This window comes from Fragaria vesca, linkage group LG3 (genome assembly GCF_000184155.1).
Source record: "Fragaria vesca subsp. vesca linkage group LG3, FraVesHawaii_1.0, whole genome shotgun sequence".
NCBI lineage: Eukaryota > Viridiplantae > Streptophyta > Magnoliopsida > Rosales > Rosaceae > Fragaria > Fragaria vesca.
Genome location: NC_020493.1, coordinates 26,667,609 through 26,695,145, shown reverse-complemented (window position 1 = coordinate 26,695,145; position 27,537 = coordinate 26,667,609). Strand labels below are relative to the sequence as shown.

Sequence of the window (27,537 nt, the reverse complement as noted above, 5' to 3'; positions counted from 1 at the left end):
AACCTAACCTACCTCTCTCTCTCTCTCTCTCTCTCTCTCTCTCTCTCTCTCTCTCAAATTTAAATTTCATTTGAAATCTTGAATTTGAAATCCAACGAATTCCTTAGGGTTCGACCTAGGGAATTTTTTCAGGGGGCTTTTGATTTTTCCGGCTGATTGGTCGGAATCTGACCGGTAAACGACGTGGTTTTAGGTTTTTTTTTTTTCGAGTATTTTTTTTTTAACGATGAACGATCAGTCACATCCGCCGCCGATGATGAGCCTCAGCCAAGCTCAAGCCATGAGCCAGCAGCCGCAGATGATGACTCAGCCGCCGCCGCAGATGATGGCGCCGTCGTCTCAAGCCATGGCTGCTCAGCAGCAGCAGATGATGATGAACAGTCAGTCTCAGCCGATGATGATGAACCGGAGCTACAAGGCTTGGCCGCCGCAGCAGCAGCAGTTCGCCGCCGGGAAGCCGCCGCAGTCGAATCTCGGAAGGAACAATTGGAAGGGGAAGAAGGGAAATGACAAGAGGAGAATGGAGAAGATTGTTCCCAATTTGCCCCTGAGCGGCGGTCAGAGCAGTACTGGAGGGTATAATGTTCCGAATTTGCCCCTGAGTGGTGGCCAGAGCAGCGGAGGAGGGTACATACCTCCGACGCTTAATGAGTTACAGTCTCAGAATCAGAATCGAATGAAAGCTCGGAAATTTTACCCCAAAAAGAAGTATAACAATAGGTTCGCGCCTTATGCGCCAAGGAACACGACCTCGTTTATCATTAGAGCTAAGAAGTCCGGTGGGATCGCCTCGCTGGTTTCGCCTTGTCCGGTGACCCCTGCTGTGCTGCCCACGCCCATATTTTCGCCGTCCAGGGAGGTTTTGGGGGACACGGCGAAGGAGGAGTGGGGTGTGGATGGGTATGGTTCGATGAAAGGGTTGATTCGGCTTAGGTCTCCGGGGAATGATGATGATGAGGAGGGAGGGGGCGGGTCGAGTGAGAGTGATGTGGAGGAGCATGTGGAGGTGGAGAGGAGGTTGGACCATGATTTGAGCAGGTTCGAGATGATATACCCGAATTACAGTGGGGTTGAGTATAATAATGTCTTGGAGAATAGAGTGGATGATCAGGATACCCACATTGCTCAGTTGGAGGAGGAAAATTTGACTTTGAAAGAGAGGCTGTTCTTGATGGAGAGGGAGTTGGGGGACTTGAGGAGGAGGATGTTGTTTCTTGAGAGAAGGCATCATGTGATGGAGGTGAATGAGGAGGTTGTGGAGAATGGTTCTGAGAATGATAGTGATGGAGGGTCGGATGTGCCTCATATGGGCATGGGAGGTGAGAGCAACATTGAGGTGGTAGATTATGTGTCTAGAGATGGTGTTAGGGATGTCTCGATGGAAGAATATGTTCATGATGAAATGAAATTAAAGGAAAATGAGGTCAAAGATGAATTGAGAAATGAGGTTGTAGGTAATGAAGAGATTGAACATAAGGATGAGGGAAGAAGGAATGATCTTGTAGGTGATGGAGTTGTTTCGGAGAAGGTTGAGGAAGCAAGCAATGAGTTTATAATGAACAAAGTAATTGCAAATAAAACTGAGCTGGTGACTAGTGAAGGCGAGACAAAGAATGAGAATGAGTTTGTGCAGGGTCAGGTGAACATAGAGAAGGCTGAAGACATGGTAATTGCCTGCAATGAGAAGAATGAAACTAAGGTCTTGAGGAATGAAGTTGAGACTAAGATTGAAAATGAGTTGATGCAGGGTCAGATGAATGCAGAGAAGGATGAAGAAATGGGAACTTCATGCACAGAGAATAATAATACTGAGGCGGTGAAGAATGAAGTTAAGACCAAGAATGAGAGTCAGTTGATGCAGGGTCAGATGAATGCAGAGAGGGATGAAGAAATGGGAATTTCCAGCACAGAGAAGAGCATTGGCGTAGGTGACTAATCTGTCCCGCGTTAATGTAAGTTGCTCTTTTGAACAGATAAACATTTCCCTTGGTGATCGATCGTTATACTTCTGGATATATGCACTATGTAGATTCAGATTATGTTTGGATTTTTTGCTGTTAGTTCCATTAATAGTCTGTCAGGTGGATGGGGAAGGATCTTCTCTGTTCTGACCTAATAATGTCTGTAGGGATCAGGAATGTAGGTTTTATATTTTGTTCTGGGATGAGGTTTGTATTGGAGTTAGTCCAGGTTCATTCTGTTAAAAAGATATATCTGTATGTCTGCATATTCGAAACTTTGAAATGGACCTGATAATTCTCTTGGGTATGCTGTACTAAATTTCCATTCACTTAATGTCATGCAAACCTTTCCGAATATTCCTCGGCAATTCTATGAATTTTTTGTTGTTTTAATGTGCTCTCACTTACAATTTGCAATAACGTTGCTGCATATTTATAATATGTAAAGGTAATATTGATATTGTTATTCTGCTAGAATTAGAAGTGTGTTTGCAATTCTCTTTAAGGTCTGTGGAACATTGGTGGTGATTGTGCAGTTGTAAACATTCGACTCTGTAATTTTATGAATATGGGAGAACAATTTGTCTCTGAAAAGTTATCTGCTTTTGCTCCCTCATATCTTCTTATCTTTCATGGAAGTGGCTTACACCCTTGCCAATCTTTTGTATTTCTTTGAGGGTATCTCCAAGTTCGCAATTTGAGCCAGCCCATACCGGCGGAGTATAAGCAGTTGGACTGTTTTCTCCATCATCAGAAAGTCTAAAGATTGAATGTTTCAAGTCTATCTCTGAGCAGATATGCTTATCATTTGAGGAAGCTGCTTCATCAGCTCTATCTGTGATCTTCCAATCTTTATTTTGTTGCATGGAGTCTTTTACTACAAACTCCACCATGTGGCTGTGGGTAAGAACGGAGATTATGCTGCATTTAGGTTTCTCTTTTTTACTTGATCTTTCTTGAACAGACTGCCTCCATGACTTACATATTGAAACATGCTTCCCGAGTCAGGTTCCAACTTGTAATCAGATCGCTATTCAAGGCTGCTCAGCTTGTGGTATGCTGAATTTTCCTGGACAATCGAGACATGGGTAGCTTTGTGAAAGGTGCATGATAATCATTCCTTGGCTCACTTTCCAGAAACTATTTTTGTTGGTGAAAACATAAAACTGTAAGCGAAATTCAGGACACGTTTTACTGCTTTGCAATGGACAAATCAAAGCTGCTTTGAATTGCCTTTGAGCTTGTTGTTTATCGACTTCTATACGTGGATGAAGCTTCAAGTAATAATTTCTTTCTGGTTTCGTGGATTTTAGTAGCTGTCATTAATTCTTAAAAAAGTGGCCAAACTTTGAATCTTCAAGTCGATTTGCTTAATTTCTTCCTGATGAAGTCAGGGTTGCTCAATTTCTTCCTGATGAAGTCAGGGTTGCTCAATTTATCGAACTCAGTAGTAGCCAAAGCCAATCCAAACTAAATTCAATTTATAGAGAAAGTCGATTATCAATTCCTTAAGAACTAAATTCTTTCAACCAGACAGACTCAGTCATTCAAGTTCAACAGTTGAGAACTGGTATTATAAAATCAGCGAACCAAACATGATCCCACCTACATAACTGGAAAAATTCAACACAATCATTTCACTAGATTTTTATAAGAAAATTGAAGAAAGAAGCATCTACATCCACAAAAGTAATCCCAGAGACCATCTGCAATTACCAAGCTACAGCTCCTTATAGCATGCTGTCTATCTTTGATGGCATTCTCCTAATGAAGTTGTGGAAATATGAAGGGAGGTTAAGTCCACGAATAAATGGACGCATGAACATCCATATGATTGGCCCATAGAAAAAAACACGCAAGTCCAAAAAGTCGAAGTAAAAAACAAGCCCAGCAATGAAAGAAAGTATCAGAACAAGAAGTGTAGCTCTTTTATCCCTCCAACTCAACAAAGACTGCACCCTCTCCCCTGTAGCTGCAATGTCACCGAGCAGTGTCTGAACAACCACTAAAAGCTTTTGAAGTTGAACATGTCTCTCCTCCGTCACAACTCCATCAAACTCTTCGGCAATGTCGTCACGGTCGACACTATTAAGCTGTGACAATTCGGTGTCTATGTGAGGAAGTTGTCTAGGCCTCTTCCTGTAACCCCAAGCCCCTACACCGGAAATCGTGAAAAAAATGGAAGCTAGTGCCAAACTAGGGAAGCAAAGGGCTGCAATGAGGAAAATTATAAAGCCAATAGTATGGCGTGGATTAGACCAACTCAGCAGCCGATCAAATTGCTGCTTGCAAACTAGGAAACTTTCTTGAAGTTTCTTACACCTCAAAAAATTAGCCCTAGCTCTCCGCGTACTAAAAGAATATTTGTTGTCCAACAACACATACTGCACAACCTCTCCGCTTAATTGAGCCCTCTGCAACATTTTTTGTATAAGCCGAACAGCTTGAGCCCTTAGTATGAGAATCTGAGGTACCGATAGTGGGAGAATATAATGCAGCTTGGGCAAAAGGGGCTCTGGATATCTAGTGTACACATTAAACTTAGATGTAGGACAAAATCGATAAGACAATTGAAGTTCACCTCTCTTCATCACCCCAGAACGTTCTAGGCTCACAAGGGGATGCGAGTTTGTGTAAACTTTACCAGAATCAAGATCGGATAGTCGAATCCTTACTCTTCCAATTCCCTGATGAGCAGCTACTTCTCCCCCTTGGAGCAAATACTTATTATCGAAAACTGCAATAGTTATGACTGTACAATGATCAAAGACTTCCCACATGTATTGTTCATTCCACTTTGGAGAACGATTATCAATGACTGTTCTAGTCCTCACCCACTTTGGCCCATATTTAGCGACACAGAAAGTGTCCACACTAGTCTTAGGCATTATTGGGGACAATCCAGAGGCACTCATAATTCCAAGTTCAAAAGTCCCCACAGGCGGTCTCCACAGAACCTTTGCCGACGGCCTAAGATCACTAGGAAAGTCAGTAGGATCATCGAAAACATGATATCCACCATCCAAACTGATCCTCATATTAATCTTACTAGCAAATCTCGGCTGATCCGGCACGAGCTTAAGATCATACCACAGACTAGCAGCCGGTGTTCTATCAGTCCTCTTCCCCACATTCTTTATAGGAATCTCACACCTCCCTAAACGTTCCCCATGTCTCACTTCCCCATTAACAACAACTGCCTTCTCATAGACTTCCACCACCAAAGTTGCATCAAATGGTTCCGCAACCACAAACATCAAGTCCTCATTCCACTTAGGATCCACAGTCTTGGTTGAACAAGCTTTGGTTCTAAATTTACAATCCAGAACACTAGCTTCCACAAAAACCTGCACCGGCTGGACTCTGTTGTTGATGTCATTGATCACCAAATCCTGTGCTGCAATTACATTTACTCTGAGGTACGAAAACCTCGGGGTATGATACACTCTTGGACAAATACTCAACAAACCATCATCGCTAAGAGCTGCTACTGCATCAGAATGCGAAGCAACATTATAGACCTCATCAACCTGTGTCCCAGTCCAAAATGCCATCATCAACTCTCCTCCAAATCCGTTCCCTTTTGTATCCGCCAGTCGATACCACTGAGCTGCCAATTGAGGATCAGGTGGTACTCTCCTCAATGCTTCCGATACACCAAAGCTACATTTGCTTACAACACCTCCATCAGCCTTCACCGAAACATGCACAGTTGTATCTTGAAGTCTGCTCTTGGTGAAAGCAAACACCTGGTACCAATTGAACTCCCCCTGTGGACTTTGCGCCGTGGTTGTTGTGGCTCCTCTGTAGTTCCCAATCTTCAGTTCAACTTGGAGGTGACTTTGAACTGGCACACCTCTGGCTTTCTCAATCCTGACATACAGATATAACATCTCCTCCACAAGATCAAAGGAGGTGGTGGGACCGTGCAACGGCTTCTTGGCACGGATAGAGGGTTTGGTCTCCTTGACAGAGAAATTTTCTTTCATTTGATTAGCCATTGCTACGTCGTTACGTACACTGCAAGTAAAAGTCACAGAGTATTAGCAGTGCTGCAAAGCAGAACAGCTAATAAGATTGATATGAGAAACAAAAAGAGCTCATGAAGATCAAAGATTTCTACACCGGAAGAAATATCAAGGAATATGAACAGAGTATAAGTTTCGAAAAGTACCTTGGCACGCTTGAACGTACAATACAGAACAAGATAATCTCTCTAAGCGTTGTTAGGGTTTTATGAAACACAGCATGAAGTTTATATAAGTTGAATGGGGGGAGCAAGAAATCTAGTGGGGATTTTTTATGCCAAAAGAAATCTACAGCCCATGCTGAGTATGGAAAATTTTAGAATGAAAATCTTTGATACGCTACTGATTTCTCGATTACAAACCTGTATATGATCAAATCAGCCATTTTAATGAAGCAACTCACACACAATCGATGGAGATTCATCCCAAAATTCTACAATCGATGAAGATTCTTTAGTATAGAAGAAGGAACATCTTAATTAAGGAAATCTCATGTGACTTGAGATCAGAAGATTCACCTTTTCTTTTTAGGCAAGTTATTACCAGAAATAGACACAGCTGGTTTCTCAATAAGACGAGCACGAAAATGCACTTCTCATCTTATGAGCATTTGTGGTTATGTATTTCATCTTTGAAAGTTAATGGAGAGTTTTGTGCCTCTCTTCAATGATGCTTCAGTGGTTTCCTAAGATGATTGGGACTGATGAGAATTTATAGTTAATGTCTGATATTGTTTTTGCGATTTCTCTATAAGTTGACAAGAATATACAACCCATATTCATCAACTTATGACTAAACAATATGCACAGAAGAATTTAGGGGAGCACACAGAAAATAATCACATTTGATATACCAGTTGGTTGATTGCAAGTTTGCAGTATAATTACATTTGATGGTACACATGGAAACAGCAATTAACGAAGGAAATCATGTCAAAAGTAATTACCAGATCTAATTTGTTTCTGGAGTTGCTGTATATAAACTTCTTGCTATGATTCCACTTTAACAAACACACTGAGGTGATGTTTCCATTCCTGATCGAGTTGCTAACTTGCTATGCTTTTGTTTTAACAGATACAGAGTAGTCCCCAAAAGCAAAATTCGTACCATTCGAAATTAGATCTTTGATCTGTCGCATTTGATTGCTCTTACTGTTTCTGTTTCAAACCATCAGTTCGTACATGCACAAAGAGTATTTTATTATATCCCCGGGTGATTCTGATCTTGTCATCACTATATCTGCAAAACACATCGTCTTGTTAATGTGCTTACCCCAGCAAATCAAGATCTTGTATATACTTGTATGTATGCTGGAGGAGATATCTTACAGCAGTTCTAGTTCAAACTTGCTTCCTAGCTCTTCTAGGGGATATCCAAAGCCACCGCCAATGATGGCTGCATCGTCCATTGTAACATCATAAGTGCGGGAGCCAGACTTTCTGCACTTGTACAAAATATGAAGAAAAAAAAAATGTATCATTGCAAGTCTCCTATCTGTGCAAGTTTGACAGATATACGGCAGACATTACACAATGCTACTATTGCAAGTAACCAAAAAACTTACACAAGAGTTCCAGATATGGAGAATTTGAGCCCAAGGAACGCGTCAACCACAAACTTTATTTGTTCATTTCCCTTGACAATCTATAATCAAAGCATTAAAAATTTGAGAAAGTATGTAACCGAAATAATTACATTCAGATTTTAAATATAGAAAGCAAGTTGAAACACAAAATCTGTTGAAAACCATAGCAGCTGCAAGGTTTTGCTTACTTGTGTGCCCATAAGACCATTGGCAGCATTCTCAAGCCAACTATCTGTCTCTTCCTGCCACATACAAAAGGAACAAGTATGGTTTCTCACTAATTCAAGAATAATTCATCACATGATAAGCTAAGTACAGGTCTCAGAATCTTGAAAAGTACAAACTTAGGTTTCTCACTGCCTGTTACAGACTTTCTGGTCAAGAGATATTGGTAATCTCTATCTTCCTCTATTACTTAGTGGATAGATCAAAGACTATATATTATTGGATTACCTGTGAGCTCCAAACCATTTTCCATTCTCCCTCCTGGAGTTCTGATTCACCTACATTTTGATTTAAGGAGATAAACTCCTCAATTGCCTGCAGCAATAACAGGGTCGCCAGAAACGATATCAGCAAAGAAAAGTTGCTTTGACATACAAAGTAAACATTTGAATTCACAAATATCACCTCCTTAACTGCTGTACCAGTCGAGATGACTGACAATAGTCTTTGCCTAGGTTCAGCTTTCTTTTGCAGCACAAATGTTGTTCCCTGCACTACAAAGTTATTTGTCGACATCCTTAGCTAGGAACAACTCACTTTTCGTCTTAAGTAATTAACCACCACTGTATGCTTAGATAAAATAAAGCAGTAAAAAGAGTCAGAATACGGAGGTTGCTAGATAATCAAGTCCCTATTACCTTATTTCCTCTCGATATACGAAGATTGCCAGATTCGGACAGATATGTGGTATCCAACCAACCCTTTGCCTCATCCCCAAGAAGTCTGAATGGCACTGGATATGGGACCTTGAATGGTAAAAATTTAAACGAAAATGCCGCTTTGTCAAATCGAAAAAGTATTCGTTTTCCATCTTTGATTGATGCTTCTGCCTGTCCAAGAACAAAACCAAAACCCAAGTAAGTAGAAAAACCAATTATCTTTTTTATAAAACCCAAATGAAAAGTATTTAGCAGTTGGGAACAGCAAACTCATACCTCTACTTTCAGCTCACCTATTGCATCAGAGAACTTTACAATATTCGACACACGCTGATCCTTTGTCTGAAGATAAACCTCTTGAAATACACTAAAGAAGTCCACCCCCACAAATGTTCTCTGCAAATAACTTAAGCATCAAGCAAACATCACCCTAACGCAAAAACTAAGTATTTACTTACATAACCTAAATTTTGATCACCTAGAGATCAGTTCACATGAAAAAGTACTGTTTTTAATCTCGGTGTCCATTACAAACATCCATATCGTTACACACACATAACACATTGCACGTATTGATGAACAAAATTCGATCCAATTTTCGACAAAAAACATTTGAAAACAAAAACGAAAAACTAGAAGTTATATTTGGAAGATCATACTTGGATTGGAGAGGCGGTTCCAGGTCTTGTAGTAAACATCAATTGCCACCTCCCTTCAATCAAACTCGAGCTTGTCTGCAATTATCAACACCTACATATTACATTACACCACCAAACCAAAACGGCATCGTTTTCACAGAATCTGACAATTCAATATACAAAAAAAAAAAAAAAAAAAAAAACCTAAACCGGCTCAGGAACTCCTTTCAGAGCTTCAAGAACCTTCACAGCGCTCTCAACCTCCTGAAATTAATAAAATAATATAAAAATTAAAGTTTAATCCTTTAAAGAAATTTATGAGAAGATGAAAATATGGCCGAAACGGCGGCGTTTTGGTTTGGTGATTACATTAAGTTGCTGAGGAGAGGCGGAGCGGCCGCGGCCTTGGATTCCGATGAGGGCTTCGACGAGGGAGTTCTCTTCCCCCGTGAACGAGACTTGTTCGGCGGTGAGGGAGTTCGCTCGCGTCGACGAAGAGTTTCGGAAGCGAAGAGTAGTTCTGGGCGGGAATGTGGGCCTGTGGAGGAATTGGCGGGAATGGAAGGTCGGTGCTGACGTCACCGTGTGAGGTCTGAGAGCCATTGAATTGAAGAAGGAAGAAGAAGAAGAGGCTTGAAGGTCACACAGTCCGTGAGTGTGAATCTTATTGTTGTGTTGCCACGTGGAGCTTTCTGGACCAAACACGTCGCGAACGGGATTGGGATGACGAATTGGCGCCAGAAAATACCGGGGATATTTTTCTTTTTTCTTTTTTGACTTGGGCTCAGACGTGATCCATGGTTTGGGGTAAGTCTTGAAATGTATTGGACTTGGGCCGACATTTGTTGTTGGGCATCTTCTTATTTGGGCCTCCTCCACAGGCCACAAATTGGAGCCGGAAAAACCAAGTTCCTTGACGGAGAGACGCGACCACTGTACGTCCGGCCAACAAGGACACATACAGGAAGTATCATGGTGTTGCACATTTAAAAGCAAGGGATAATTTTGATGTTAACATAAAATTTCTTGTATTTCTATTAATCTGTTATCGTCACATGTTAACATGAAACGTACTTAGGTATAAAGGCCTCTAACAGTAAGAAAATTAGTTTTAGGCTTTTAGCCAAGATATTCCGCTCTCTGAATCTAGATATCTGTTGTTGTCTTTGGTCAAGTTATATTTGGCACTTTTCCTTCTTTTTCTTAACAAACCGCACATCTTCTTCTGTTTTGTGTTGATTATATTTTTTACACTTTTGAGCAGTCTAAATTGTGAAAACGAGGTTGTGCGAGAGGAGTAGGGATTAATTTAAGCATATCTGTTTCATGAAGGGCATAAAGTTAGTCAAGGATCGTTCAAATGTCTAAGTCAATTTCATTGCAAGCATGTAAGGCATAGTTCTCATCACATACTCAAAAGTCATAACGATTGAAAGCCTCCGTATCCATGGAAATGTAACTACGAGAACAAAACTTAGCCAGATATATCTAAGTTTGGAATTGAAGAAACTGATGATAACAAACTGATAGCTAAAATTCAAGGTTGTAGAGATCAAAGGAATCTTCAATCGTAACTGGTACCCACTTGCTTCGAGCCTCGATCACTAAACTACCCACTTGAAACCGTAATACACTAGGCTTATTAACCTCTCTACATGCCGAACGGTCATCTCCCCACGCAGTAAGCAAACCCAAGTTCAGTTTCTTCAGTGTTTACATCATCCAGACTGCTCGAAGTCCATCCAAACTGAACCCGGTCTCCCCATCCAAATACAGCTCTTCCAAGAAAGCCATCTTATGCAAAGGATCGGCACCAGAATCGGTGATCCCTCTGCACCCAGTAAGCACCAATGTCTTTAAGGTTTTTGAGCAAGACCCATATGCCAGAAACCCTAAACCCTGATCTGTGATCCTGTCACACCCATCCAGATTCAAATAGCTAAGACAACCCAACGACCCAATCGCTTCAAGGGTTTCATCTAACACACAGCAATACCCTAAATCCAAATGCCTCAACTTGTTTTGTACTAGCTCTTTTATGAGTTGAGTAATACCTTCCCCACTGTAGTGTCTATTTCTTCTCAAAGAAAGCTTAGACAATTTCGGGAAGCTATGTGCCAGAGCATACAGAACTTCGATCTGAGAATGGCTAGGTTCTGTTGTTACATCATCTATGGATTTTCCAAGGTATTTTCCAAGGTCGATGGTTTCGATTTTGGGACATGTTTGGGCCAAGAATTCGAGGTCGTTTCGCGTGATACATTTGGATGTTTCGAATGTCACTAAGTTCGGGAATCTGGGAAGTACACGCCGGAGATAATCGAGTTGGAGAAGACGAATGGATGTTCGGTTTAGACCCTCTGCTCTACACCATTGCTTGCAGACCTTGAAGAAGGCTTTTCTATCATCTGAGTTGGTGACGGAGTTTAGAATTAAGCCTACTTCGTCGTTACTCAGCCGAGAAACGGAGCTGTTACTGGCGGCCACGGTTAGGTTTAGCTTTCTCTTTTCTTCAAGGGTTTAGGGTTTACTAGTGCGTGAACCCGCGCGATGCACCGGGGATTTTTTTTCTTTGTACCCGGAACACCAGTTTTGTGTTCCATTTTAATCTCATTGGTCTTAATGTTTTTATCTTTATTTCTGATTGGTGAATTTAATTACTTTTACTTTTTTTTTTCCACCTCCTGATAAATCTGAGTTATATGATTGGCCGGGTACACCACATAACAGTGTCACGTAACGTTCTGGGTATATAGAATAATTACTCTCTTATAGCATCTTTAGTAATGCTACCATTTTGTAGTTAAATTTTAGTCAAAATAACAAGTTATTTTGGCTAGCCACTATAGAAATCCTAGCCTTCTACAACAGCTGTACACTCTATTTCAACTAAAGTTTGATTTATATTATTGATTAAATAAAGAAAAATTAATTTAAATTTGTTATTACATAAACTGACTTAAAAGAAATACTTTCAGTTAAGATAAATTATACTTTGAGTTAAATGTGTATGCTGGAGCTAGTAAAACTGATAAAAAACTAAACTCGTTCTCTAAAATGGCTAAAGAGTCAATATAAAGAGTTTGTTAAAGATGCTCTTATTGATTAGAGTTGTGCGAATGTAGGGCACCTCAAGATAGGGATATAGAAGGATGTTCACATCGAGTAGCTGTCCTCGCTGAGTTGGAACTTGGAAGTTTGAAGAAATCTCTTTCGACCATGTGCGTTATGAGAAGTTAATTTTATGGTCAATGTTTTGGTTAAGTTGGGATACAGTTCATCCGAACCTCTAACTTGGATGTCAATCTGCCTCATAGTGTTGTTACTGCCATTAATTTCGACATTTTTGATGCTGGCTGCTGTTGTTTAGTCTTTTCCGTATTTAAAAAAAAATACGCTAGTGGTAGATAATAATATAATTCAGATTACATATGCATGAACACTTTAAAGTTTAAAGTATAAAAATCGTAATGCGTCCACAATTTGATCATGCGCCATAGTAGGTGGTGGCAAGACAAGCATATATGGACTTGCTTCTCTTATTTGGAACGCATTATATAGCTAGCTAGTGTGATCAAGTACTAATCTTATTATGGTTCATGTAATTAAGTACATGCAATCGCCCAGTTGATAAGAATTAGGCCACTACGTACACTTATGAGTTATCGATCCAATGTCGGTAATAAAAATCACTAATCTTTTGTCATATTGCTGATTAAGAATACTACTTCCCTATAGCTCAGTGCATTTCTCTCAGCTCCGGCAAGCACTAGGCGCAGCCGCCATACATCACTCATTGGCACTAGCTTATCAATTTGTATTATATTCTATGACTAAACCATTGCTATTTCTAGCATGATCTTGTCTATATATTGCTTAGTTACCCCTTAAGCAGATATATTAACACTAATTACAGTGTCTCATACCCTCGAATGTAAGCCATGTTTAGGTCTTTCATCAGCAGTTTCATTCGTCTTCGTCGTAGTTTTTTGGTAGTGATGATCTTATTTGCATTTAGTTCGGCTGTGAAAGCACAGTTGAGTACGGATTTCTACCAGCAATCATGTCCAAAACTTCTCCAAATCGTCCGGAAAGAGGTACAGAATGCTATCAAATCCGAAATGAGAATGGCTGCTTCTTTGCTTCGACTTCACTTCCACGACTGCTTTGTCAACGTGAGTACGTTACTTTCAATATATAGTTTGAAACACAATTATGAAACTCATTGTATAGTTGTTTGTTCTTCTTGTTTGAATTTTAGGGTTGTGATGCGTCACTACTACTCGATCTAACTGATGGCGAGAAGTCTGCCATCCCAAACGTGAATTCGGCGAGAGGGTTTGAAGTTATCGACGCAATCAAGAGCTCCGTGGAGAGTTCTTGCAGTGGAGTTGTTTCCTGTGCTGATATACTAACTATAGCTGCGCGAGATTCTGTGGTCTTAGTAAGTTAATTAACATTAATCAATTCCTGATAGGCTCCTTAGTGTTACTAACTTACTATTACCTAAAATATCAAAGTAATATGAACATGTCAAATTAACCGCGAACGTACGTGTAGAGTGGAGGAAATTCATGGAAAGTTTTGCTGGGAAGAAGAGACGGGTTAGTGGCAAACCAGACAGGAGCAAATGCTGGACTTCCTTCTCCATTTGACACACTGGATGCCATAATTTCCAAGTTCGCCAATGTAGGCCTAAATGTCACAGACGTAGTGTCCTTATCAGGTAATAAATATATACAGATATTATCTAGAGCTAGAGCGAAGCGTCATTTTGAAATTAAAAAACGAATGTTCTTATATGGCGAGTGTGTATGTATATACGTGATTGAAACGCTAACTGTATCTAGACTCCATTGATATCCAATGGCCACTATTGATTAGGGCATAGGAAAGAATTAAGGAGCATACTTTGTTAATTTGGCCACTAAGTTTTGTCACTTAATGGATTCAATTGTAGGAGCTCACACAATTGGGTTAGCAACCTGTCGAACCTTCAGCAACAGATTGTTCAACTTCTCAGGAACAGGTGCACCAGACAGCACATTAGATTCAACTATGGCAACTGATCTGCAGAACCAATGCCCTACGACGAGCGACGGATTCAATACCGCGCCTCTTGATCGGAACTCGAGAGATCTATTCGACAACCATTACTTTCAGAACTTGCTCACCGGAAAGGGCCTTCTCAGTTCTGATCAGCTGTTATTTTCCGGTGATGCAGCCGAAACAACAAGTACCAAAAGCTTGGTCCAAAGCTATAGCTCTAATTCCAACCTTTTCCTGACAGATTTTGCTAATTCTATGATCAAAATGGGGAGTATAAGTCCACTCACTGGGTCTGCTGGAGAGATAAGACAGAACTGCAGGGTTCTTAATTCTTGAATAATTAGCACATAGTCCAAAAGTTTCATGTAGACAGACCTAAGTAGTTTTAGTTTCCACATATAACTTTCAGTGAATAATGCCTTGAGAAACAAAGTTATTTTGTGACTCTTCAATCAATTAAGCAAAAATATATGTGTGTGTACGCTATATATGTTCGATCATGAGCCAATTGGTATGATTTATATATCAAATGAGTTATGAAGTCAAGAGTCATATATTTACGCTATAGATGATTTAACATGCACCAAAATCGTCAAGTTCATAATTATCATGCAACACAGAACCAAAGATAAATATGTAAAAATAGACCATGAATGTACATAAGAATCTGGGTTTGTGTATTCATGTGATTAGAGTGACCTCTAATTCATTATCGATCCATATACCATATTATCCATATATATAGGTCGTCCATATATATGACTGAAATAGACCCGTCACTAATTTAGACAAATTACGATAAAGATATAGCGCTTCTAAGTGAGATAGATATCTTTCTTTTGTTTATGATTTGTGATTTTATCTGCAATATTCAAACCCAAAGTTAACATCGTTTATAAAAGAATGGTGCAGGAGAGTTCTCCTTCAAGCTTCAATACCACTGTGAGTTGATCGGTCAAAATTACCAACTGGAGTGATCGAGGACACACAATAATCAAACGATGACGGTGATGAACTACTACCAAACAAGAACAATGTTTTGTATTTTTCTCTGAAGTTTCAATATATGCTAGCTATTTATTCTTGATTTGCTGCATTCATGCATCAATTTTCCAGCTAGAAGCCTACAGACATCCTGAAATCAAGCTTCGAAGCCAGCCAAGGTAGTGTTAAACGAAATTGACAGATCTTGCATTTGTAGTAGGTGAACCAATTTAAAGACTTGAATTAGCTATCATCGGTTTAATTAGAGGATGTGGAATGGTAGTGGAATCAGAACTTTTCTTTGTCAAGCTCTAAGTACGTAAAGACTAAATCAATATCGTAAATCATATATGAATTTACATATAATTATATAAGATCCTCAAATTTCAACTTGATGATCATGTCATAATAATTAAGTAATGATCGATACTTCACACATTTACTTGACTAGCGAACACATTTCATTAATGAGCTAATTGAGTTTCATGAAGTGTAATCGTAGTCAATTTTGGGAGGCAATAGCTTGGACGAGGTCGGGATCCTTATTCAAAAAATGCATGGATGAATTACATCATTTTGGGTATTTTACTCTTTACAATCTACAGTCCAAGTCTTCTCCCATGCAATAATATCAATCAATTTGCATGTCTATGTCTAACTCAGAGAGAGAGAGAGAAAAATGTGGTTGGATATATAGACACTTTGGATATATATCAATCAATTTGTAATAATATCAATCAAATGATCTTCAAATTAGATGAAACTTTGCAGGAATTATCTATACACTATGTTATAGACACTAAATGGTGAAGATGTGAAAATGTGACCTAAAAGTGAGCGAAATGAGAAGCACCACATTTAATTTCAAAGGGGTGTCCTGCTTTGGAATGAAATTGTGTGTGTGTGTATATAATTATAATAGATTATCCTAGCCTTCTTAATCAATATACACAATATATGTTCATATACATATATATATCTGAGCTCAGCAAGCACATCAACACGGTTTGACAAAATAAACTTGGTTTGAAATGGCTCTTGGGATACATCTGAACACTTGGATAAACGATCTTATCACAAAAAACCCGGAAGAAATTGAATGAATAAGCACCACTACTGTATACAACTATACATACAAGTATTCAGCATTTGAAAGCAACAAAATTGATGTGAGCTTTAACGGTGGAGTCTGTTTTCTGATGAGTACGTTTGTACCGACTCGATCAACAAGCGAACTTGGTAATACATGAGACTCCTCCGTCGACATCTCTTAGTATCTTCTCGATCTTAAGCTAAGTGTGGGGAACCTAGCTGTCATGATTCAAATAAACTTGCATGCTCGAATTAATGGCCTTGAAAATTGGAAGAACGGTCCTATTTAGAGAGCGAGACGTACAATACATAACTGGGTAGCTAGCTGACTAGCTCTACTATTCAAAACTATAATCATATAGAAATATTCGCGCCCTCCACTGGGAGCTTTGAAAATTCTCCTACTAGTAATAAGTTAAGCTTACGTAGAAAAGTTCTGATTCACAGAAGTATACTATTCAAAGGGTAGAAGCCTCGAATGATAGAACAAATCTGTTAGGCACGTACGTACGACTGGAGATATTATTATACATTATTCATCACCTACTAAGGCATTCGGCTTTCTATAAAAGGGTTGGGATGTATTAGTCTCCAATCAAAACCAATCTCATCTCCAACGGTAGAGCTTTCATTTTCCTCATTATAATCATAATGTCTCCATTTTCATATCATGCAGTAGCAATTTTTCTCTTTGCCATTGTGTTGGGCAACTCCAACGCTCAGCTCAGCTCCACTTTTTACGACACAACATGCCCTAATATATCGAGCGTGGTTCGTAATGTGGTGGAGCAAGCTCAAGAGAATGATATTCGTATTGCCGCCAAACTCATCCGGGTTCACTTCCACGACTGCTTCGTCAATGTAATGCATACATTATAATCTCTCATAACTTCAAGGGTTTCTGCATATTGTTCTGTGATGCACTTTACACACACAGCAAAAATTATTTTTCATGCATGTCCATGCATGTCAATGACTTTGGAGTGATTATGCAGGGGTGTGATGCATCACTTTTGCTCGATGATGCAGACGGTATAGACAGCGAAAAGAATGGAGCTCCGAATCTATCCACAGATGGATATGCTGTGATTGATGACATCAAAACTGCACTCGAGAATGTTTGCCCTGGTGTTGTCTCCTGTGCTGATATTGTCGCTCTTGCTTCTCAGATACTCGTTTCTGAGGTAACTGGCCTCTCTGTTCTTTCAATATATGACCAAGTTAGCTACCTTACCTAGCTGGAAGGTCAAATAATGAACAGCTCAAGGATATGGTCGACTCCCACCGGCCAAAATAAAAAATAGACAGAAAATAATTAATAGAATTATATACAAACTGGGTCAAGAACGTGATCTAGATTTTTTTTCCTTCACTAACTAGGTGAAAAAAAATGTATTTGTTAATGTTGCAGAATGGAGGACCAACTTGGGAAGTTCAATTAGGAAGAAGAGACAGTAGGACAGCCAACCGAGCTGGTACTACTGCCATTCCAAGCCCTTTTGAAACCCTTGAACAAATTGCCCAAAAGTTCACTGATGCAGGACTTGATTCAACAGATCTCGTTGCTTTATCAGGTACATAAATTCTCGGTCCGTCAGAATATCTAGGATTTGAAGTTTAATCACACAATTGTTACTAGAGTTTAACATAGTGAAAGTTTCTAGGACTAAAAACTCGAAATACTACTCAATTCATCACTTATTTCAGTAACATGATGACTGTTTTCTTTTCCAGGTGCTCATACATTCGGCCGGGCAAGGTGTTCAACTTTCGTGCACCGCCTATACGATTTCAACGGTACCGGGAGCCCTGACCCGAGCATAGACACAACCTACTTGGGAACCCTACAACAAACATGTCCCAACGGCGGTGACGGAGGTACATTGGCCAACCTTGATCCTACTACTCCCAATGGCTTCGACAAAAACTACTTCACAAACCTTCAGAACAAGCAGGGGCTTCTGCAGACGGATCAGGAGCTGTTCTCGACCAGCGGAGCCGACACTGTTTCCATTGTCGACCGGTTTGCTAATAGCGAGAGCGACTTCTTTGACAGCTTTGCCAAGTCCATGATCAGTATGGGAAATATTAAAGTTTTGACGGGCAGTGATGGAGAGATTAGGACTGATTGTAAAAGAGTTAACTAAGTTGATCTTCATCAAAGAACAGTGTTTTGAATAAAGATCATAGGTCATGAACTTAAGATTATGCCCTAAACTTGTAAATCTTGGAGAAGTTTTTCCAAATATATAGAACCACTTTATAATTTTGCAGAAGAAATACTGAAGCTAGTTGGAAGCATGCACCACAGAAGATTGCTATGATGAACAATTTGCTGTCTGCTTTAGAGTTTGCTCCCTAAAATTCATATAAAAATCTCAGAACATCGCATTTACCAAATTTGTGTGCAGTGAAATTTATCTACCTAAAGAAGTTAGTTGTATTCAACGACGGGTCCCCATCATCTTATAAGAGTGAAAGGACGTTCGTGCAGCTTCCGGTGGAAGTCTCCGACGACGACGGTGGATCAAGCTATCGGAAAGCCGGATCGGAATTGGGTCGGCGTTAGATTTCTTGAACACGTACCAACCGAAGACGGACATTAGTTTTAGTATTTTCGATTTTTATTAAAGGGTGGACAACCCAGCCCGACTGGGCCCACCAGCACCCAACCGCTTAGGCCCCCATCGTCTCCGTCTACCCTGCAAAAAGGCCTAGCCCACACAATTTTTTTTTTTGGTTTTTTTTGGCTGTATGACGACCGGAAGAACTTTCATTCGAAAAATGATTAATTATAAAACACCACCCAAACTACGAAAATGATTAATTATAAAACACCACCCAAACTACGAAGAGTGTTCTTTCAAATCTTCACTTCCCATGGCGAAGCTAAACACATCCTATGAGGAAACCCGAAACCAGAGAATATGGAAGAAAACAGGAAAGCCCTCAAAATCATCTGATTGAACTGTAATAATATGATTAATCAAAATTCCTTTGGATCATATCATCTGCTGCTCTATGAGCTGAGCATTTATGTATGATATGACGATGATCACTGAGATGAGTTTAGAATGGGATATGAGTAGCTGCGGTTCAATTTTATCGACCGCGTCTTTGTAGACCATTCGCAACTCGACTTCAGAGGTCTTTGTCACTTGGAAATCGAGAAGTTGAACGGATTATATTACAGAGATTTGTAATTGTAAACACCACCATCTTGACATTATCACTAGCAATTGAATATCAAGTTTACAAAATCCCAGCCAAGATACATGGCATTCGCAACAACGAACGAAAGAGTACGGCAGAAAATCTTCTCCCCACATGCACTTGTTTCACATGATCTGTCTAAAGAGCAAATTGTATCCTCCGCTATTGGTTATATTCAAGGAGCTGCACTGGAGTGGTTTGGTCCTGGGGATGGTGCAGGCTCTTGCACGTGGTGGAGCCTCAGGTGGCGAGACTTCGGTGCTCTTTGGCAGCGACCCGGATCGGCAGCAGTTGTGGCCTGATATGCTGGGGGCCTTGGAACTGTTAGGGCCTGGGCTGCCTAAGGAATGACAGCTGAGGGTGAATTATCTGTACCATCTTACATGAAAGATAACAACGCAGCCATAGTTAGATAATAACAACTCAACTTCATCTCTAATGAGTAACTTGTATTCTATTCGTCATACAACGACATTTAATCAAACAAGCAAATGGAAAAAAATTCAGATACAGAAAGTAGATTCTCACCATATGGAAAGTTCAATAAATACTGTCGTGAAATGTCAGCACCAAATTCCTTCTTCTGTTGGAGCATATCATACATTTGCTCTGTTTTCTCAGCTTTTGATTTTTGTACCATCCTACATAGTAATATAGGCACAGTTAGAATATATAAACTCAGCCCTATTGCTGATCAATAATACCAAGACAGACACTTACCTAAGCATCAAATTTGGTTATTTTCATGATTCGATCGCAGTCGTTCTTCGGTGACAAGTGTGGGGAAATTTTCCACGGGATATACACTACCCTATTTGGTGCGGGTATCGTTTTCCTTGATCTTAATTTCACCAGAACTGCACATAAAAATGAAGATTGTAAATTGACATTTAAAAGATTATTTCCTATTACAAGAGACCGTGGTAGGAAAATGAAAAAGTGAATGAAAAAGTGCCAATTCCCTTAAAAAAAAACAACCATGTCAGTTGAGGGAAACCCAAGAAAAGTTAGAAAACCAAACTGTAAAATTTCTAAACACTGAATGTGAAACAGTGAATTAGTAGCAATCTTAGCATGAATAGCATCCAGAATAGATAGTGTAAAATGCAAGAGTGCTTATGTGTTTTCTCACAAAAACATAAGATAACAAGAAAAATGACATATGTACTCAAAAGTCAAAACTTAAGAGGTCACATACATTCTGAAGTCACTGAAGAATGGGCCTTCACCCTCTGGCATTACTACATGGACTCCGCAGCTCCCGTCCACTTCCTCTATAGTCCCGTCAGTAAATTCTATGGTTTTAATTTGAAATTCAAACTGAACCAGACAGATGCAAGGCGGCGGTGACCCACTCTCACTCAGCCGCTTTATTATAACCTCGAATGGAATATAGTACAACTCCTGAAAACCATCGTATCTCCAAGAACCGTCTCCGTCTCCCCACTCTTCGGATGCATCAATGATGGATACACCATTAATGTAGATGTTGTGTTCGCTCGACGTAACTGGAGGACAGAATGCCAATCCTTTGTCCTCCCATTTGAAATTCCCAGGAAAATCAATTCTAAAGTTGCACTCATGGAGTCCTTCGATATTTACATCCATGCGGACGGTGAACCACTCCGGAATATCAATCACGGGTAGCTTGACATGATACTCAGATTGCCGACATGATAAAAAGAAAGAAAACAGAGCCGTTAGCTTGGAATCATCAGGTAAATTCCTTTTCATCTTTGCCACTTTACGAGCCACATTGCTGTACAGGGAACTGCAGGCAGACAAGTTCATCCGAGGAATCATTCTCGAGTCATTACCTTCCAAAATGTCTGACAATTTTGAAACTCTTTTCAATTTATCGCAGCCACATGCCTCTAGGCCATATAATTCTCGGGAAAATTCTCCAATCTCTACAAGATTCTCGCAATCCCTCAAATTGACGAATAATGGAGCATAGTGCTTGTCCTGTAAACTGGTCGACTCAGTTGAAAACTCTGACTTTGTTGGAAATGTAACCAGCTTTTCACACCCCTTAAGATAAAGAAGCTGTAGATGCTGCAACTCAAATATGTTGCACGGCACATGTCTAAGTTTCTTGCAACCAAATAAGATTAACTGTTCCAGATTAATGAGATGTCCGATTGCTGATGAAGGCAATTCTCTGATTGCAGTACCGCTTAAATCCAGCCTTTTTAATGATGTCATCTCTTTCACAATTTCAATCTTTTTAATTTTTTCACTGCTTCTTATTGTCAACTCCTCTAAGTTTAGAAATCTAGAGAAGTCGGAAAACATTTCTGCACCATGGCAAAATTCCAACTCGAGTGATTTCAACTTCTGCAGACTCTGTAGGAACAGTAAGAATAATATATAAAGTTACTTTCACTGATAAGGGGGCAAAAGTACCAAAATGTCAAACAATACCATATTTTCAAATTGATCATACATCAGGTACTATATATGATAAATTTATCGTTGAAAGTTGAAAATAGTGGAAATTCCGTCACAGAAGGACAATGAAGGATAACTAACTTATCTTTACTAGTTATTTCCATGTCAGTTTAAGTTGTGTCATTGAAATGGGTAATGAAGAGCTTAAATTAGTATGAAATGGGTATTTTCTTAAAAAGAAAATTATTGACAAAGTAATCTTTAAATTACCTGTACTCCCGCCCCCAGTGGTGACATGCAAATCCAAGGCATTTTACGTTCAACACCTATCTTTGAAAGCAAAAAGGAAAACAAAATGGTCAGTTGAATTCAGAGCATGAAGTGGTCTCTCTCTCACTCACTTTACCTATTTTTATTTTTATCCCTCTGTTCAGCTCAAAAAAAAAAACATGGAAATGGTAAAACTATGACTTAATTTTCAGTATACCTCTGAAATTACATTTTAGAAATTAAAACAGTGAAATGGATTTACGGTATAAATGCATACAGTATAAAATTTCTATTCATCAACGGGAGGTCCTAAACAAACAAAACAAACAAAATCTCTGACATATTGATCAAATAGTTTAATCATATACCTTCAGTACCGTCAATGGTGATGATGTTAAGGTGAATTCCATCTTGCATACAACGAGTTTCTTGGGATAAAAATTTGATGGAAAATATCGTAGGGGACACTTCACCCAATGAAGGAGAATCAACTCATTGGGGAGATAATCCACGCGATTTCCACTGAACACATTTGCATGGAGATAATCAATTAGAAGAATTTGAAGACCGTTTAACTTTGAGAAGCTTTCACTGTTCAAGGGTATTATTTGTTCATCTGCATTCCAGCGAATGCTCTCCTTAAGCATGATACCTTTAACTTTGTTTGTACCCTGACATGGAAATAATGATGTTAATACAGTATAGCAGTTTCTCCTTTTATTGAAATTCAAATGTAAAACATTCTAAATTACTTTTCTATTTTAAAATGTACGGACAACTTTACAATTCATTTTTTATTAGTGATGATTTCGGCACTTGCTCTGTATTTTACCACTTGTACTCCACTTTTTTGTTTTGTCGTTCAAAATGAAGTGCTAGTTTGTATGATTATCTCCAAACAGTTTCTTCATACCTTATGATATAGACTTAAAAGTTTAAAGTTTTCTAAAATATATTATTGTAACTATAGTAATATTTTCAAAATTCTAAAAATAATAAATAGTGAATGATGAAAATAAATATACTTTTATGTTTTGATACAAAAATAATAAACGAGTAAGATTTCCAAAAAATATAATTTTAGAATGCCAGTATCACTTTAGCCTCTTAGAGTGTGGTGCTATTCACACACCTTTTTTCTGTTTTTTCTATTCACACACCCAATATATGATGAGAGCCAATGATGAAACAAATTCAAATATGTAGTTTGTAAATAAAATTGATACATAATAATAATAATAAAAAATTGATAAGGTGTGTGAATAAAAAAATAGGGTATAACACTATCATATATTTAACTTACAGTGTTGTTTTTGAAAACGTTGTAAACATCTTTGTACAACCATAGTCTGCTACGCTCTCCTGGCTCAGGTGACTCCAGACAAACAATTTCTTTGCCCAATTCTTCTAGCAAGTCATGCATCCAAATACCATTAGCTTCAGTAATACTTATGAGGGCCTTTTCTATGAGAACTTCAATCCCGTGTTTAGGTAGTTCACATCCTTCTAAAATGTCCATCACATAGTTCTTATCTTCACCTTTGAAGAAACATGCGATGTGAAGAAAAACTTCCTTCATCAAAGGTTCAAGTGCATCATAACTTAATTTGAGAAACTGTTGAAGCTTAGGATTTCTTTTGTAATACTTCAATGTATCCTTCCATGTATCTATACTTAGACCACGTAGATATGACCCCAAAACTTCCAAAACTAGAGGTAGCCCTTCAGCATACCTTATTACACTATCTACGTGTTCAATGTAATCACTCGTATGTTCATTTTCTTTGAATGCATTAATTTTAAAGAGCTCCAAAGCTTCACCATCACTTAATTTCTCCACTTGGTATATTTGATCAACATCATGCCGTCGTAGCAAATCTTGATCTCGTGTTGTTATGATTATTCTACTACCAGAACCAAACCAATCAGGCTTTCCGACTAAACTTTTTAGTTCGTCCAAATCATTCACATCATCAAGAATTATAAGAACTCTCTTATGACTCAACCTTTCTTTTATCCTACCGCTTCCTTCATCAAGACTGTTTACCTCTAAATCTTTCAAATCTACAGTCCTAGAAAGAAGAAACTTCTGTAGTTTTTGTAGGCCTCCGTATTTCAACGATCTTTCTCTAACATTTTCCAAAAAACAACTACCTTCAAATTTAGGGGCAATTGAATTATACACAGCCTTAGCAATTGTTGTTTTGCCTAATCCACCAATGCCCCATATCCCTATCATTCGTATGTCACTTTCTCCAACGCATAGAAGTTTTTCCATATTTTCTAAACGAGACTGTATTCCAACTAAGTATTTATCTCTATTAAAATATGTAAAATTTGATACTTGTTGCGAAATCTCTTCAACAATTTTATGAACGAAATCAGACTCATTCCTGTCAATCAAAATGCATACAAAATATCAAATGCAATACTAGTAAATATATGTTCAGAATATCAAAAAACATAGAACACAGATTGTACAGAAAAAAAACATAACAATTATTGTAAAAATGAAAAACAACCTAAAGTAAAGGGATTAAAAGCTTGAAAAACAATGTCACAGATTACTATGAAAGTAAAGCAGAAGATTTACCCTCCATGTGAGAAAGGCCACCCAGAAAGATGTCCTGCTTTTGTAAGAGCTGTCTTCCATTGTGCCACCTTCTCCAAATCATCATAGTGAGCAAGTGCCTCACCAAAACTACCAGTTTGGTTTCGCACATGTGAAGGATCTACCTTGTAAAATACAGGGTACACAATCTGTTTCCTCGATTCATTACACTGCATGATCTTGACCAGTTCTTCCAAACACCACTTCGAGGAAGCATAGTTTTCAGAGAACACAACTACAGCGATTTTGGACTCTTCAATTGCTTTAAGAAGAGAACTTGATATTTCTTCCCCTCTTTTAAGGCCATCATCTAAGAAGGTGTTAATTCCCTTCTGAACCAAATTGCTGTACAAATGGCCTGTGAAAGTGTTGCGGGTATCCTCTCCTCGGAAACTCAGAAAGACATGATATGTGCATGGCTGAATGGGAGCAGAAGAGGAAGAGAAAGAAGAAGAGGCTCCAAATTGAGCTGCCATAGGATATAACTTGATCTACAGAATGAAGGAGGCTCTAGAATGAGTGATCATCAGAACTCCCTAATATTATATGAAGGCCTTGGGAACCAGACAAGCAAGTTTCCTTCTACTTTCGATGCAACTCGCAACTTGACTTCAGACTTCAGAGAGGAAGAATGGGTGTTGGTTGAAAGGAGACCTCAGATTGATTTAACTGAACCGCCCCGCCGCCCCCTTCTTTTGATTTAACAACTTGGAGAAGTGAGACCCGGTCAATCTTTCATTTATTTATTTTCGGGGCATGCAACTTCTGCAATTTGCAAATTGGTGTTTAATCTATCGCAAATTTGTATAGTCACGCTTCTAAGTCATCCAATAGCATCTCTAAACATAAGAGACTAAACCAGGAACCAAAGCCCAAAATCAATTTGTCGTTTCAAATTTAGAAGCATCGGTTAACGAGGATCCTTAAGTTCAGGATTTTTTGGCTTATCCGATCTTATATCCACATCTTAACCGTTCAGTTTATAGATATTTATGAGTAGATCATTTCTGTAAATTTTCAGCCATATTGAAAATCGTTAAGACATTTATAAGTGTGATTTACCAATTATGAACTTGAACGATTCATGTTTAATAAATTTGGTTCATCTATTAATTTGATCTAATTTGTTACCTTAATGATCATCGATTTGGCTAAAAATTTGTAAGGCTGATCTACATGTATAAACTTAAAAACGGAACGGATGAGATGTCAATATGTGATCGAAAAATATGTTTTTTAAACCGTAAACCGAAAAGTCCTCACTAAAATGTCTCCCTGGTTATACATACAGGTACAGTTTACAACCATGAGGTTACATGAACAAGCACTACATTAGATTGTGCGATGACCACAGAAGAAATGACAAATATTTTCAGGCCGGACGGTACCACAGAGATGCAGCAGAGACTGCCATGGGTTTTTCCTCAAAGCCTCGAAGGTCCTCCTCAGTCAAATTCTGCTTTCTTAAATTAAAGGACCGTCATCCATCCGGAAACCAGTCATTCCACGAAGTTTAGATGGAAGATTGGACTCTTCATTCCCCTGATTAGTAGCGAGAGAGATTTGATTGTGTTTGTATGAACTTCACATTGCATTTTGTATCAATCATAAGATGATGTTCAATCAAGCTCAGAGATACAAATTCCTCCTGAGAATACAAAAGAGGCCAACTTTCAATGCCAATTCACTAACCAGGTGCAGAGCTTGAAGACACAATTACCTGTCTTGAGCCATATATATCATGACCAGCAAGCTTCATCAAATTCTCATCTCTCTCCTTCAGCCCAACAAAGCATCAGGTTTAGTACCTAGTAAAAAGAAAAGAAAAAAAGTTACAAAGAGGAGCTCAAAAAGATAGATTGCAACTAAACCAGTTGTTATACATGCACCTAGTGATCTAGATTGGTAAAAAATATGATCAGAGTGGTTCTTTGCAGCAATAGAACTGGAAAGAAATACACAGACCATCTCGCCATCCGTAGTTTGTCACACTTGCATGACAAACCTGTCAATTAAATCCACCTTACATAGTTCATAGAATATATGGCAAGTTCAAAGCAAAGAGCTATAGGTTATATACCCCATACTAGTATCAGCACCATGTCGCAGCCTCTATGCGAACATATCTGATATCATATCAGTCCACACTTTCTTTGTTTTAACAAATAGAGATTCCTGGGCCTTAAAAAATCTGTAACATCCTACATGAAGGGAAGAAACTTGCCATAATTAGACAATTGCAACTCAAGTACTCAACCATCTCAAATCGTTATTGCCAAGATGCCAACCAAGTAACTCTTACTTTACAGGTCATAAATAAGTGCCAAAAGGACTGAACAATAAAATAAAATAAAAGAAGAGCTCAAAAACATAGATTGTGACAAAACCAGTTGTTATACATGCACCTAGTGATCTAGATTGGTAGAATATGATCAGAGTGTTTCTTTGCAGCAATAGAACTGGAAAGGAATACACAGACCATCTCGAAACTACCATCCATAGTTTGTTACACTTGCATAACAAACTTGTCAATTAAATCCACCTTACAGAGATTTTAGAACATATGGAAGTTTAAAGTAAAGAGCTATAGATTATATACCCCATACTAGTGTCAGCACCATGTCCCAGCCTTTATATGATCATATCTGATATCATATCAGTCCACATTTCCTTTGTTTTAACAAACTCGAGTTTCCAGGGCCTTAAAAACTCTGTAGCATCCTACATGAAGGTAAGAAACTTGCCATAATTAGACAGTAGCAACTCAGGTACTCAACCATCTCTAATCGTTATTGCCAAGATGCCAACAAGTAACTTCTGCTTTACAAGAA

The 27,537-nt window shown here is 38.8% G+C and overlaps 5 protein-coding genes and 1 non-coding gene across 7 annotated transcripts; 3 read left to right on the top strand and 3 right to left on the bottom strand.

Annotated features, from left to right (window-relative positions):
* Positions 1-106: 106 nt before the first annotated feature.
* Positions 107-2,609, top strand: LOC101303980. Of its 2 annotated transcripts, none has more exons than XM_004295097.1 (2): positions 107-1,952; positions 2,498-2,609. In XM_004295097.1, exon 1 carries the CDS (start codon positions 227-229, stop codon positions 1,934-1,936), a length of 1,710 nt encoding a protein of 569 aa, XP_004295145.1. In that variant the 5' UTR covers positions 107-226; the 3' UTR covers positions 1,937-1,952; positions 2,498-2,609. The 2 variants fall into 2 exon arrangements, with proteins under 2 accessions (XP_004295145.1, XP_004295146.1); XM_004295098.1 differs by lacking the exon at positions 2,498-2,609 and having other exon boundaries at positions 107-1,666; positions 1,748-2,396.
* Positions 2,610-3,691: 1,082 nt separating this feature from the next.
* On the bottom strand, positions 3,692-9,699 carry LOC101307773. The gene is made up of 12 exons (XM_004296247.1): positions 9,466-9,699; positions 9,307-9,360; positions 9,118-9,192; positions 8,735-8,854; positions 8,438-8,629; positions 8,205-8,288; positions 8,028-8,114; positions 7,763-7,816; positions 7,554-7,633; positions 7,318-7,428; positions 7,142-7,228; positions 3,692-5,981 (listed from the first exon to the last, which is right to left on the bottom strand). Exons 1-12 carry the CDS (start codon positions 9,697-9,699, stop codon positions 3,692-3,694), a joined length of 3,468 nt encoding a protein of 1,155 aa, XP_004296295.1.
* Positions 9,700-12,990: 3,291 nt separating this feature from the next.
* Positions 12,991-14,883, top strand: LOC101310392 (peroxidase N-like). The gene is made up of 4 exons (XM_004295120.1): positions 12,991-13,271; positions 13,358-13,540; positions 13,657-13,822; positions 14,057-14,883. The coding sequence occupies exons 1-4, from the start codon at positions 13,038-13,040 to the stop codon at positions 14,479-14,481; spliced, it is 1,008 nt and encodes a 335-aa protein (XP_004295168.1). The 5' UTR covers positions 12,991-13,037; the 3' UTR covers positions 14,482-14,883.
* Positions 14,884-16,820: 1,937 nt separating this feature from the next.
* On the top strand, positions 16,821-18,618 carry LOC101306995 (peroxidase 15-like). The gene is made up of 4 exons (XM_004295108.1): positions 16,821-17,082; positions 17,217-17,405; positions 17,633-17,795; positions 17,956-18,618. The coding sequence occupies exons 1-4, from the start codon at positions 16,873-16,875 to the stop codon at positions 18,366-18,368; spliced, it is 975 nt and encodes a 324-aa protein (XP_004295156.1). The 5' UTR covers positions 16,821-16,872; the 3' UTR covers positions 18,369-18,618.
* A 991-nt stretch (positions 18,619-19,609) lies between these two features.
* Positions 19,610-25,356, bottom strand: LOC101307479 (TMV resistance protein N-like). Its single transcript, XM_004296246.1, has 7 exons — positions 24,689-25,356; positions 23,399-24,488; positions 22,464-22,766; positions 22,096-22,155; positions 20,633-21,780; positions 19,946-20,075; positions 19,610-19,774 (listed from the first exon to the last, which is right to left on the bottom strand). Exons 1-7 carry the CDS (start codon positions 25,180-25,182, stop codon positions 19,610-19,612), a joined length of 3,390 nt encoding a protein of 1,129 aa, XP_004296294.1. The 5' UTR covers positions 25,183-25,356.
* A 566-nt stretch (positions 25,357-25,922) lies between these two features.
* On the bottom strand, positions 25,923-27,201 carry LOC101313294. The gene is made up of 3 exons (XR_184322.1): positions 26,787-27,201; positions 26,427-26,514; positions 25,923-26,354 (listed from the first exon to the last, which is right to left on the bottom strand). It is a non-coding gene; the product is annotated as an uncharacterized LOC101313294 (transcript).
* Positions 27,202-27,537: the final 336 nt, after the last annotated feature.